Source organism: Archocentrus centrarchus, chromosome 16, assembly GCF_007364275.1.
Source record: "Archocentrus centrarchus isolate MPI-CPG fArcCen1 chromosome 16, fArcCen1, whole genome shotgun sequence".
Lineage (NCBI taxonomy): Eukaryota > Metazoa > Chordata > Actinopteri > Cichliformes > Cichlidae > Archocentrus > Archocentrus centrarchus.
The window spans coordinates 21,418,861-21,433,393 of record NC_044361.1 but is presented as its reverse complement, the minus strand read 5'-3'; the positions used below and the strand labels follow the sequence as shown (position 1 = coordinate 21,433,393).

The 14,533-nt window shown below is 40.3% G+C and overlaps 1 protein-coding gene across 2 annotated transcripts in view; it reads left to right on the top strand.

Annotated features, from left to right (window-relative positions):
• fhod3b (formin homology 2 domain containing 3b) overlaps nt 1-14,533 on the top strand; it is an 87,550-nt gene that overhangs the window by 45,514 nt on the left and 27,503 nt on the right. For both annotated transcript variants that reach the window (XM_030750739.1, XM_030750740.1), the window contains exons 4-5: nt 5,566-5,633; nt 8,487-8,592. In XM_030750739.1, coding sequence (XP_030606599.1) covers nt 5,566-5,633; nt 8,487-8,592 — 174 coding nt within the window. The remainder of the gene's footprint in view (nt 1-5,565; nt 5,634-8,486; nt 8,593-14,533) is intronic.

Genomic DNA, 14,533 nt, shown 5'->3' with positions numbered 1-14,533 from the left:
TGCTACACTAACAGATGTCAATTTTTGCTATCCTTCTATTTAACCTGGCAATGCTTTACCCACTCTTGTGCTCAAACAGTATGTCTGCTGCTTAGAAACACTGCTACAGCACTGCTGCTTCTATATTGTAACAGTGGTGAATTGCTAATATTAGATATGGACAAAGTTTCAAAAAATGAGCTCAGGCCATGTACAAGTAAACTTTAAGCTAGGTTTGAGACAGGTTTCCTACTCTTTGATCTCACTGACATTAGGCAGACAGGATGCGCCTAATAGGGTTGTCAAAAAAGTCAATACTCAGATACTAATTGGTACTAACAATTACAGTATCAATACCAACCGTGCTGTCTTAGCCCCCTCCTGCTGACACACACTTTAACACAGCAGCACTGCAGACAGATAGGAACGTAGCCCCCTCCCCTCACTAGCAGCTGAAAACATGAACAGCAGCACAACAAACTTTACAAGAATTTTTTTGAGGCCAGTAAAGCTCCTGTTTCAACAACATTGAAGCATTAAACTGGCTGGCGAACATGTTAAGGTTAACCATGTAATTATTAGCAGTTGCCTTATAGCCACATTAGCTGTCTGTAAAGTGTTCATTAAGGCAGCAGCTAGTAGCTATTGATAAAACAGTAGCATTAATGTGTTAATGTGCCTCTGAAAAGTGTTTCTCTTAATAAAGTCTTAGACTGAAGCAGAGAAAGTCTACCGGCAACTAGATAGGAACAGTGGCAACCTAATTGATCAACTCTATTTGATCGAAAATATAGTGCCAAGTCACCAGAAGTGTAGAAACACAATAAACATGGGTGTAGCTGAATACATTTATACGTAGTAGCATTTTTTTTTTTTTTACTTGTATTTTAAGAAAAGGAAATAAATTTAGTAATTTTTCCCCCGTGGTATCGGAAATAGTATCAAGTTTTTTCCTGGGGATCTCTATCGAGTTTGAAATGATCGATTATTTGATCAAGTATTGTGACAACACTAGAACTTAATATGGTAATCTTAGACCCAGTGTTCTGACTTATACAAAGCCCCGCCCACCTGCTGTTCAAACCTTCTGTTTTGCGAGAGGCAGCCAATCAGAAGAAAGTTGATTTAAAGTGAGAGTGAGGTTAAAAGCAGGGGTACTAAAACAGCTTCTTTCAAACAGAAAGTGAAATGAAGGGCTGCACCAAGGTCCAGTATAAGGTAATATTTTTTTAACTGTAAATTATTCAAAACTATTAGAGTCCAACAATAAATATGAGTCCCTTTATGTTGCCTTCAGGGAGGGAAATTAGCTACTTTGTGACAAGTCTCGACCACGTTAACAGGAGTAAAACTTTTTCTTTTTATGCCCTTGTTGTCAGGACTTTCAGTAAACCTTAGGCCCTAACCAGGTCATGTGTTTGGGTATTGTATAACATCTTAGCTTTTCTTACATAGTCACTCAAACTCAATATGTTTGCTTTTAACTTGTTTAAATTTGCTAATTAGCAGCACAGTACACACAGATGGAGTGGTTAAGTGGGTGATGACAGACTAAAGACCTCGCATACTGATGTGCTTTAGCTAAAAATACGCGTCCAGTCATTGCTGGTTTGACAGACAGTGATGAGGTAAGATGTCCGGATAGTACAGAGTAAAATTCAAAGCATTTAGCTTATAAACACAAGTGGAAAATTGTCGGTCTCATACCACACTTCATGCATCTCAACCTTCTCACATCTCTGCATCCCACATGAAAGCTTCTAATATGATTGTGCAATATGAAAAAGATTTATTTTCATGTTAAGGATCTTTTTCTTCAACATCTACTCTGACACATCCACTCCAAAAAGCAAACACAGTTTAATTTACACCAGTGTATGCGGGGTTGTCCTGCCCAGTGGGGTCTTTGTGGGTTTCCTGGCTGTGCTTTGGATGTGGTTTATGTGTTCCGCCTGCTGCGCAACGCATAAGCAGCGGTAGTCATCCTTTTCATTTTATAGCGCGTTCTGAAAGTAAAGGCATGTGAACAGTGTTTGCGAGGTTTGTGACTTTGTTGGCAAATTAGTTTAATTATTTATTGTTTCGCTGGTCAACAGTATGTGGTGGGGTTTAGGTTGAGATTGGCATAGAGAGATTAATAAAAAAAACAGTGGTCCATGACTCATACAGACCTGAAATGTGGAGCTGGAATTTGCTGGCACTCACACAGTGAATCATAAGGTATTTAAACGGCAAAAGACAAATTTACTTTTAAAAGTTATTTTCTCGGCAGCGGCATGACCATCCACGAAGTCCTGGCCTGTCTGAATATATCAGCCCACCACAGCAGTTTTTTTTCCTTTACTCTTCCGCTCTGAGTACATTCCTGACAATTATTCCTGAAAATCGTGCGCTTAAATTTATGATTGTTATAATTATGAATGCATTACATCCCTGTAGCTATTTGAGCTGAGAAAAATGTGACTGTGCGTTGCTATTTAAGAGAAGAAACAGCTGCTTTTTACGGTACATCAGCATGAAGCATCAAAGAGGCACTTTCACTCTGAGTCATTCCACCGTCTTCGCTTGGCTTGTCAGTAAAAGCCTAAGGTGAATGTGAAGATGACAGGAAAGATGATCACCGAGACCTCAGATGCACCCGTACATTGTTTTAATGTTAAGGCGGTCCTGTTTTAGGGTGTGAAGAGTAATGAGCAACATGACTAGACATGACATTAAAATTTTATGTTAAATGAATCTTAAGGTTGGACTGTCGAGATACTGCTATGTGTGTTGTTGTATCTGTAGCTGAACTTGAGTCAAAACCGAACAGTGCCCAGAATGTTTTCATGTGACCAAAGTGTGTGCTATCCATCATGTCTTCCTTTGTTCATCCAGTATTTGGTTTGTTACAGCCCACAATATAAATCCATGGCGAATGTAGTGAGCTATTGAGTTTGAAGAGTCAGGTGGTTTCAGGGTTTCATGTGAACACGACTCACAAACATTTCCTACGAATAAACGAGGTCCCACTCCAGAAGTTCTTTCCTAAATAAAGAACTGAAGAGGGCCCATACTTTTGGGTGCATATCTGTGCCAAATGGTATGGAACTAATCTCCACTGAGTTATTTCTCATTAGAGATGGGCCTCTGGGAGGTGCATCGGTGTGTGGACTGTGGACAGGGACAGGGAAGGAACTGTCTGTTCCTTCTCTGGCTTCATTTACCGTTGCACAGGAATAACTTTATGACAAATTTAATGCTGTACAAACTACATGGTTAAGTAGAGAAGCATAAGTCCTTTGTACAAATTGCAGTAGAGCTGTGTGGAAGAATTTCGCTGTCTTACTGTTGCTGACAGACACACACACACACAGACACCCATCATGCTACAGGGATTTAGTGAAACTCAGTGGAAACCCATGTGCTGATGCATCACTATTATAGCGTTGTTGACTGATTAACAGGAAAGTGCAGTTAAGACTTGGGCACACTGATTCAGGGCTTGAGGTTAAGTAGAACCACAAATCAGGCTTGGTTTGTATGAAGGTGTGATGAGTAACCCAGACTTATCTCCCTCTGTCTTTCCACCCCAGTGATCAGAGAGTTTGTCTGTTTAGAGATCACTAATCTGAACTCTCAGTCATCTTCCTGCCGGGCAAAAGGTACGACCCTGCCTTGACCTCCGGCACAGAGGGAGTTGTTAAGAGGCTTTGGCACATTTTTACATTATGTTGAATCAACGCAGATGTAGTGGCCCAATCATGGTAATAGGCTTCAGTGGGGGGGGGGGGGGGGGGGGGCAAAGTGAAAAAGTCCAGTCTCACTTCCTTCCTGTTATTTTTAAAGACATAAATTAACAACCTCACACAACTTCCCATCTTAATACTCCTGGACTTGTAGAGATTTATTCCTTCTGGATGTTGCTGCCAGTGACTTGCTGGGACTCTTCCGTAGAAGGCCAGTGCTTATCAGGCGTCTGAGTCACTGAATGTGCAAAGCATTTAAGGATCTGGTCTGGTCATACTGAATACCACAAAAGTCACGAATTACCGCACAAATAAGATGTCTTTTAAAGATAAGGAACTCTGCTAGAACTGGATTGTGAGGTGTATGATTTCAGCAACATCCTCAAATGGGAACCTTTCAACCACAAGTGGCCCAGTCCCAGGAAGTCTGCGTTACATCTACATCTCCAGTTTCTTGTCTGTCTGTAAGCAGACGGGATCACATTAGTAGTATGAAGTGTGTAGCGTTACTGTGGACAACCTTTTCTTGCAATGACATGTCCTGGAACATGGCAGCAGGTTTTAAACCAGGAATGCAATTTAGATCCAAGTTTATATTGAACAGTATTAAGCCAGATGTAAGCACTGTGATATATTAAATTATAATGTAGTTATTTATGTTAAGAACTACATTGTTGTTCTGTCTGAATTTTTCCTTCCACAGAAGGGTTGGATGTTTGTTGTCTTAGTGGACCTCCCTGTGCTAGCTCTTGCTGCGTGTGAAGTTTTATGTGTGTTGTGAAAATGCTGTGTGACACAGAAAAGGCACCCAAAGACACCAGACCACGAGCGCTCAACTCTGTCTGGTCTTGTGTTTAGAAGGTCTAGAAGTAGCCTTTGTTTGTCCACAGAACTGGCAGACAACAGATCCTCTCCCTCCCACTCTCTCTCTTTCTTTCTCTGTCAGCTGAAGATTTTGCTCTACAGCTGAGGGAGCAAGCAACAATAATGAATAGGAGCTCCTTAATCTGTATCCCATGTGTATTTACTCATCAGTGTGTGTTTCTCACACAATTAATTTAGTGGCAACTCTCTCAGAGTTGCTGGTCATGTCTTTGTGATGTGCATGTGTGTGTGAGCGAGAGCCTAAATGACCCTGCCTTTTATTTTGTACATGCTAATCTTTATATAGCTCTGCCTTCAAGTGAAACTGTGAATAAAAATGCGAGGCAGAGAGACAGATGCCAACAGAGAGTGGCTCTGCATTGGACCGTGTTGCTGTATCTGCAGCAGCAGCAGGCAGGTTTTGCTGAGTCAGAGAGAGTTCGCACAGCAGTGATGATTGAGCTTTCAAATCTGTGCTCAATGGTGCCACTCTCTGGCAAACTTTGCAAGCTGCACACAGGGAGGAGGACTGCCATAGCAGTTGCAGGAAATGTATGCTTTTATTGCTGTCAGTCACATCTCTCCTTTACTGCTCTGTAGAGTTTCCATAACTGATTAAAGCATGTATTGTTTCTTAGTCTTTTGCGGTGGCTATTTCTAGCATGACTTTGTATTGTGTGAGCAGGAAACATCCTCTGTTCTCTAACTTACTGCAGATGTTCTCTGAGTTGCTCCTACTGTTTTGCTCTCACTATTCCTCTTGTTGGATAGTTTTCATATTTAACCACTGGAGATAATTGCTTCCACAATGAGCGCACGATGAAGGGGTTTTCTCAGCATTTTTTAGTTCATGGAAATGTCAAGTTTGATACAATTAAAATGCATTACTTTAAAGCAAATGTCAGACTCATCCTGCAAGTCTGGTAACATTACATACCACATGTGTGACTGTCAGCTGATTTTTCCACTCACTCCCGATTTTCTTTCCATACAGAAAAACTCTACAACTCAACGGGACGGGAGCTACGAAGAGCCCTCTTTTCCCTCAAGCAGATTTTTCAGGTAATTATTTATCAGCTGTTTTCTGATAAGAGCATCATAAAACTGCAGCTCGTTCAACCTCTGCTGTGCTTTGTGGTTCTCAAAATCTTTTTTTTTTAATTTTTTTTTTTAAATGCAGCATGATATAGCCCTTTATGTACATGTACCCACATTAACATACAAAAAAATCAGTGCACACTCACACAGTTGTGCTGCTGTGAGTCTGCCTTCGTGGCAGCTGTGGAGTGTTCAGGTCTGGTCATACTTCACACTCTGGGCTGGGCTAGCGGGCAGTCGGTCTCAGAGGGGGAGGGTTAACTGACAGTTAAATAGAAAAGAGAGCAACAGGCATTGATGCAGGCTTTTTACATTGTGTGTGTCCCTGTAAGTTATCAGCTACAGAGAATAGTGACGATTATAGTAAAATATATCTAATAGCTGTCTTTGTTCTCTACAATCCAGTACTGTAACACACATGTATGATTTTAGTAACTGCTGGTCATTCTGTTTCTTTAGTGCACGCCTGTATATTTAGGCTCTGCCAAATGACTGGAGTCTCCATCACAGATATATGGTAAATATGTTCTGGAAGCACTTAGACTTCCTCCTGGGGGAGAAGTAGCCCTGACCACCCCACAGTGTTTATTGCTGCTTTCCTCTCAATCCCATCTGAACAGTAGAGCGCATCAGAAAATGTTAAATCCTGTGGAAAACCTAATGCCTGGCCTTAAATTATAGAGTCATCGACAGGTGTGAGGGGTGCAGGTGGTTTTGTCATTAAGGACAAAATGTGGGATGAAGTCGAGGGGCCAAAGCAACAGGAATCCAACAAGCTGCAAACTGATTGCACTGCTCATTGCATGTGCAGCCACTTTTACTACATTTGAGAAACTGCTGCTGAGTTTGAACCAGCTGATGATTTGGAATGGGTCTCAGTAGCTGTGCCCTTACAACAAATTCTTTTTTGCCTCCATAATAATAATACAGTAAAACCATAACAGTTATGTTATATTCAAGATAAGATGGACCTTTCTATAGTGACTATCCCCAAAATTGAGCAACTCAAACCCAAACTAGATGGATTAGAGGTCAAAGGGAAAATATATCCATTTTACTTTGGGGTAAGCTGTCCCTTTTGAAGATCTCACTGATTTCTGGAGCTTTAAGGAACTGATTTAATCACATAGTAACTTACTGAGAACTATGCTTCTTAAGTTTACTATTTATTAGTCTAATAGCTAAATATATGAGGCCCAGACTAAATCTATCTATATAAGATAAGATAAGATAGTGTTTATTCGTCACATGCACAGTTATACACAGTACAATGCACAGTGAAATGTATTTTGTACCTGCAACCATATATACACACACATATAAATAAGAAGAATAAAAATAAAAATAATCATAATAAATATAATAAATATCATAATATAAAGTAAAAAACATACATGTAACTGCATATTAAAATGGATATAGTCACCGTGGCATCACCCACTGGTTTGTAAAGTCCTGTTTTGAAGCCTTCAGTGATAGCACTTTGACCATGGTGACCGTTTTATTTATTTATTTATTTATTTGGAGTCATAAGCGAACGTATGTGGACCTTTATAAAAATGTGTGTCGATTACACAGACACACATTTTGCTATTTACTGTTATGTAACATACAAATAAAATACTAGAATTTCACTCAGCAAAACTGGAGAAGAGAGTGTTTGGGTGGGTTGTTAGTACAGTTACCACAAGGCAAGCCATGGTATTCGTCAGATAACTGCACTAAAAATAAACTAAAAACAAGGTAGGGATGTCCAGTTTATTAGACATGAAGTTTAACAGAAACGTAGGAGCCACACAGAGCCTGTGTTGACACCCACATTACTCAAAGTGGACACATTACCAATTATTCATAACTATGAGACTTAATGCAATTAAGATGAATGAGTTGTTTAAAAAAATATATATATATCTCCCTAAGTTTCCAGTACCAGGCTATAAGCATGTTTGTTTCTGATATAAAGTTGGGCATTTTAAAATAGCCGTCTTATAAATTTTGAGTTTGAGCTTCATTGGAGCCAGCCTTAAGTGCCCATAGAAGCTACTGCAGGGTTTTTTCAGCCCTGGAAAGCACAGTATTATCTGTGATGCAGTCTTGTATTTGATGTAAGATGTACTGTATGTATATTTGTCATCCCAGCAGAGCACTTTTCTCTCAGATTGGAGCCTTACTTGTGGTTTCTAGAGTTTTCAAAAGTAGAATAGGAGGCAGGACCTTCAGTTATCAAGCCCTTCTTCTGTGGAAGCAGCTCCCAGTTTAAATACAGGAGACAGACGCCCTCTCTGCTTTCAAGTTTAGGCTTAAATCTTTCCTTTTTGATGACGTTTATAGTCACTGCTGGATCAGGTGACCCTGAACCATTCCTTAATTATGCTGCTTTATGCTCAAGCTTCTGGGCAACTTCCCATGATGTACTGAGCATTTCGTCTCCACATCCCTCTTGTTACTGCCCATGGATATATGTGCCCCTACTGCATGTTGTTAACTTTTGTCTTCTTTCTCCTGTGGTTTGTGTTTTGTCTTTTTCTCTCTCTGAGTGCCTTTTTTCTCTTCCCTTTGCTTTTGGCTGCCCCTCCTGGTTCTGCTGGAGGTCTCTTCCTGTTAAATGGGAGTTCTTCCTTACCACTGTCACCAAGCGCTTGTCACCAATGGGATGCTCTCTTTGTTTTCATGGGTTTTCACATTGCAATATAAAGCACCTTGAGGCAACTGTTGTTGTGATTTTGCACTATAAAAATCAAATTGATTTGAATGGAACTGAGTGTATATAATTGTGTATAAATATAATTTTCCTCTTTCTCTGTGGCCTCTTTACAGGATGACAAAGACCTTGTGCACGAGTTTGTGGTGGCTGAAGGACTGACGTGTTTGATAAAAGTTGGAGCCGAAGCCGACCAGAACTACCAGAATTACATCCTCAGGGGTACGTATGCGGCAGAACGGCACAGCTTTGCACCAGTAAAACTGGCAGCATTTTTTTTTTCCCCCCCCTCAGACCTCAATTTTACAACATAAGGATGTTATTAATCAATCTAGTAACACTTTTCTTTCCATAAACCTATCTACAGCCACATGTGTTTATATAAACTATGTAAATTGATGATTCTGCATGATGACCTTCTCACACTCACACATTTAACGCGTATAAACAAACTCAAATGTGTGCCACAGATAATGTGGACACTAGGCCAAGTTTAGCAGCTGGTTAATTTATGTCTCCCATGTTAGTGATGTCAGAGATCGTGTGTGTTAAGGTTAAAGGGGGGCAAGGACGGCATGTTTTGGGGATACTAGAGGACCCAGCGCTCCCTCTCTCCGAGGTCACTACCATTTAACAGCCTGCTGTGAGGAGGCTGGTCACACATGCTTAAGTGTCTAATAAAAATTCTGGCAGGATATTACAGATCATAAAACTAATTTTCCCCTCCTCCCTTTTTTTTTCTTTCGTTTTATTTTTCTCTGCTCCTCATTCAAGTTTGTTGCACTTCTCTTGATAAAATTGGACTCTTGACGTCAGTACTCTATTAGTTGCTTGATTTTATATGTATAACACATACTAAACATGGACTTATAAGCTTGGATCCAACCTTTGTGATTAAAAAAAAAAAAATGTAGTTCAGTCATCTCTTCTGTGGTTTCTTCATTAAGCCTTGTTAAAAAAAGGTCACAGTGTAGCTGACCCTTGTAATTTGGCTGCACATTTCAAACAGATGTAACCTCCATCATGTTTACAGACTAAGATGCAGCATGAGTCCAAATGTTTCCTCTCTAATTTCCTAACAGGTCATTCTTGACCTTTTTTGTTACTGAAGACAAAAAGAAAATCAAAGGACAAAAGGCAGATGTGTGACAAAGGACTGACGGTGCCCTCTGGGCAGGTTATAAACATGAACATGACCCCTGCCTGGACTACCTCTGCAGGCACACTGATCTTAAATGTTGGAGGCTACATCTGATCTTGGCCTGGTCTCTGACTCAGACAGATAAATCACTAGGGTTAAATGGCCAAAACACGACACAGGCGGATAACAACTGGTTTTTGGAAACTTCAGAGTTTACCACATGTAAGAGATGTTAGTGTCATACAGCTGTGAATGATGAGACCACTTCTCATATCTGTTCACTCCTCCTTATTGTGACATCGTTTTTTTTTTTTTCCTTTAATGTTTGGCAAAACATGTGGGACTCTGTCTCTTCCCTCATGTGCTAGTTTATCACCTCATCTCTGCAGACTAGAGTGCCCCCCCCCACCTCCCCCCTTGTGTATCTTTACATCAACAAGAGAAACTAAACCAAACTACCACTCTCCCAAAAGCCCTTTTAGCCCTTTTCAATTCCTGACCTAATTTCTCCTGACCAGCTGAGGAAATGTGGAGTGTAGTAGATCACCCTCCCTCGTGAGCCATGTGTTTGCGAACGCAAGTCGAGCATGTGCTGGAACCCAGATGTACAGGTCAGAAATGAATATAGATCTGGCGGCTTTGGTGCTGATGACTTCCAAGAGGAGATATGTCATAAGAATTCCCAAGAGGGGAGTGAATTATTTGCCTGAAATTTTCACACGTGCACCCAGAGAGGAGAACAGAGGCAGATAGCAAACCAAGAGCAGTAATTGCTTTGGTATCAAACACTGATCACTTCTAATGTTTTTTGCTGTAAGGTCTTTCAAGTTGAGCCCAGTAAAAAAAAAAAAAAAAAAAAAAAAGATTGAGAGGAATGTGGCCTTGAACCCAACTGTCTGGTGTGCATTAAAAACCTCCCGACAAAACAATCTTGCTCTCTTTCAAGAATAAATATCAATCTTATGGGTCTTTTGTAGTTGAAAAAGGCGCAGTCACACGTGCACACCAGTCTGTTTGCATTTTACAACAACAGGTTTCCAGCCTTAGCTCTGTGGAACATTGCTTTCATTGTAAATGCTTGTTCCTGCAGTGTTCTTAGCAATCTACACCGTCTCACTTAGCTCTTTTTCTTCCTCTCTTTTTTTTTTTTTTCCCTTTCCATCTTCTCAAACCCCTGGAGGTGTCTGTGGCGGGTTAGTGCTCCCTCAGTGATGCGAGTGGTTTCTGGGTCTGCCTGGCTGGGGTCTGGCCCCTTTCAGGCCTCCTCACACCTGGCTCGGAGGGCTTCCAGACCTGGACTTTAGCTCCTTGGAGACCCGCGATTTATTTTTAACCCAGGGAAAAGCTTGTATGCCCTTATCACCCCCATCAGAGGAAAGGGTGTGAGGTCACTGTTTCAGAGGTGCTAGTGCCATCTGGTCTTCCTGTAAATCTTACAATCTGCTGCAAACACAAGAGAGGCAAAAGGGCAATGGAGGGCTCATTAGGGTTGGTCATTCTTCATTCATGCTCATTTATAATCTTTCAAAAACAGCTCTTGAAATCATAAATCTCTGGTTAATGAAATGGACATCAGAGCAGAGGTTTCATAATGTATGTTTCTTTAGTTAAGAATATAGTTTCTCAAACCTCTAAGGTCTCAAGGGTTTGTCAAATGATCTTTCCCTGCAACAGTCTTGTTGCAGGTGGGAGAAGTTTGACTTGTAACCTGTGGTTAACATGTAAAAGAGTGGCTTTTAAACCATATAATTTTTCCTAAAAATATCAGTTAACCAGAAAGGAGAAGTCAAATCAAATCTTAAGTCGAAGTGTAAAAACACAGACTCCGCCTCCCTCCCTCCATGTGATTAGTTGTTAGAGTAGGCCTGCTACTTTACAGGGTTTTTTGAACAATCAGTAAAGTTGCATTTCCTGTCAACCTTTTCATATACAGTATGGCATGGACTGTAAAAAATCTTTTGCCTAAGAAGTGAAAGATTCCCGGTTCAATTCTGGTAGGAGACACAGATCCCTTTGCATCAGGAAGGGTATCTTGTGAATAAGCTTGTTCTTCTTCTCTTGGACTGTAAACTCTTTCATTGTCATGCTGGCAGGCTGCACTGAATTTTACCACGCTTTGAGCACCCTGGGTTTCATGAACACTGCATTTATAGTAAAGTCTAAAATTCTAATGAATCAGATGGTGGTTTAGTTGTTATTGTGCCCACCATAATATATGCATTTGTGCCATTCTGTCTGACAAAAACTTCTATATTTTAAAATGTGCCAAAATAAAATACTGAAAGTTGGCACAGTAAGTAATCCCTGTTGGTGCTTCCTCAGCTCCAAAATAAAAGCAGTTTTTGCAAAAGGTCAAATAAGTTTCATCAGTAAACTGACTTTTTCTTTTTTCTTTTTTTTTTTTAACTGTGGTTAAAAAAAGATCCCTATGGTACTAATTATCATGAGCAAAATAGGGAGAGGAGCTGGAAGAACAAATGACAAGGTTTTTCCATTTGTAGAATTTATAGTAAGAACACTAGCAAAAAGCAACAACCGTGTTTAATTGGTAACTGTAAAAATGGGAGCGACAGACAGAGAGGGCAGATTAAAGACAAAGCAATTACAGTCAACATGAAGTAATTATTCCCTGCTTTGAAAGGTTCACTGTTGACATTCCTCACCATAAGCTTTGTTTTTAGCTACACTTTCCCTGCGTGCACTTCTTAAAGGCCATGCTATTTCAGTCTGCATGCTGCTGTTGACAAAACTCTTGCCATCTGTAAGCAGCAGTGGAAACAAATTGGAAGTGAGGCTTTAGTTTTTGATGTGTGTGGATTAAGAGAAACCAGCTTTTTTTTGTTGTTGTTTCAACTTGCATCAACCGTGGATATATTTGATGGAAAACACATTTGTAAACAGGCCATAACTTACCTTCATACCCAAAAGACCATATCTCATCACACACTGAATTATGCTGTATATACTCGAGCTTGCATGTTGTAACTTAGTCTTGGAAATTTATAGCTCTCAAAGATATGAGTCTAAAAGTATTACCGTATGATATAAGTCATGCCCATATTTCATTTTATACTTTTATCTCATTCCTTCCTCTTTGCCTTCTAGCTGTGCATTTCTATCTCTTGCTAACACTTTAAGATCGCCTGGTTTTAATGACACGGCTGATATAATGCCACAGTGCTGAAGCACCTTGACTTCCTGGTTTCCAGAAGGAAGTGCTCAGAGGGGCTCTGTGAGAAAGATAGATGTGTTCTAGTCAAGTGTTTCATTACCTCTTAAACTGTCTAGATCCTGACCCCCCAAAACAGCACACAGTTCAGCTTTTAGAGTCACACAGCAGGAACTTTAGTGAGCAGCGGTTTCCACAAAGTGCACCTGAAACATAAGAGCCTTTTGTTCACATTGTATCTATAGTAGCAGTGGCTTTAAATTTTATATGTGGCACAGCAGCAAGACAGAGCATTAAGTGACATGTTTGTGCAGTGGTTTTCATCTGCGTGCCAACAGCCAAAGCTCTTCACTGTAAACAAAGGTAACAGTGGCCAGTTTCGTTTATGTGCTCTCCACTGTGTAGTTGAACGGGCTGCTGTGGTGTTGGGCTGGAATGAAAACATGTAGTTAAGAAAAATCACTATGAGGATAATCTCAGTTTTATATACAGTGTTTGACCCAGCTATGATTTTAAGTTGGCCATATTAGGGATACTGGCTGCCACTGACATCAGTGAGAGCCAAGAGTAGAAAAAAAACAATCAAGGGTTTAAAACAGTCTGAGCGCTGAGCTTGTGGCTCATAGCAAGGTTAGTTGCACATGGATAGATAGATAGATAGATAGATAGATAGATAGATAGATAGATAGATAGATAGATAGATAGATAGATAGATAGATAGATAGATAGATAGATAGATAGATAGTGTGTTTAAGAGAAAGGAAAGGTGATCTAATGTGTATTTTTCCCAAATACTGAGCCACAGTAAAGGCACTTTCCAGTCTCCTAAATTTAGATTCTGGCTCTTTGTTTTGACTGCTATGAGTGAAAGCCCAGGCATAGCTGGGTTAACAGCAGTGTTGGAAGCTCTTCTTGGAAACAGTGCGTATTGTGTCGACTGCCTTGCCTGTTCTGGAGGGAGACCTTTACGATGGCCCATCGTCTGGATAAACATTTCCATTTTGTCTGAACTGGGCTGTTTAAATGCATCAATATACTGCATATGCTGGTTATTACAGGTGTAATCGTTTCCTTGTTATTGTGACCGTGCAGGAATGACATTTAGGAGAAGATAAAGTCATGCTTTGTTAATTTCTGTAGGATAAAGGGAATTTGAGAGGGTCTTTCAGGAAGTGCTGACACACACATGTGGACAAGGGCGAGAAGGGGACCTTATGGAATGCCCTTGTTGTACCAATAGGAACTTGAACTCCTGGTTTGTAATGAGATCCCATGGGAACATGTGCATGTTTTCCACCCAATCTCCTGCAACTTTTTGAACAGCCACTGCTCCCGCTGCCACTCAGTGTAAATTTTTTCAATCTGAAAAGCACTCACTCATTGAAACACACATAGACTCTTTGTGCTGATGTGGATGTTCATTTAGTCGCACTTACTGTAGATGTTAAGTCTGAAGATTAGGATCTAAATTCAGTTCAATTCATTGTTATTTATATAGCACCAATTCACAACAACTATCACCCCAGGCTGCTTTCTATTGTAGGCTACAGACCCTACAATAGACAAACAAAACAGACAACAATCAGACAACCTCCTATGAACAACCTTGGTGATGGTGGGAAGAAAAAACTCCCTATTAACAGGAAGAAACCTCTGGCAGAACCATGCTCAGGGAGAGGCAGACATCTGCTGCAACCAGTTGGGGGTGAGAGGGAGAAAAGAGAGCAAATGACACACTGATAGAGAGAGGCAGAGTTTAGTAATTACTAAAGATTAAATGCAAATATTGAGCAAATAAGGAGAGAGAAAAGAGATGAGTGGATAAGAAAAGCATAACTAAGGAATGGTTTTGT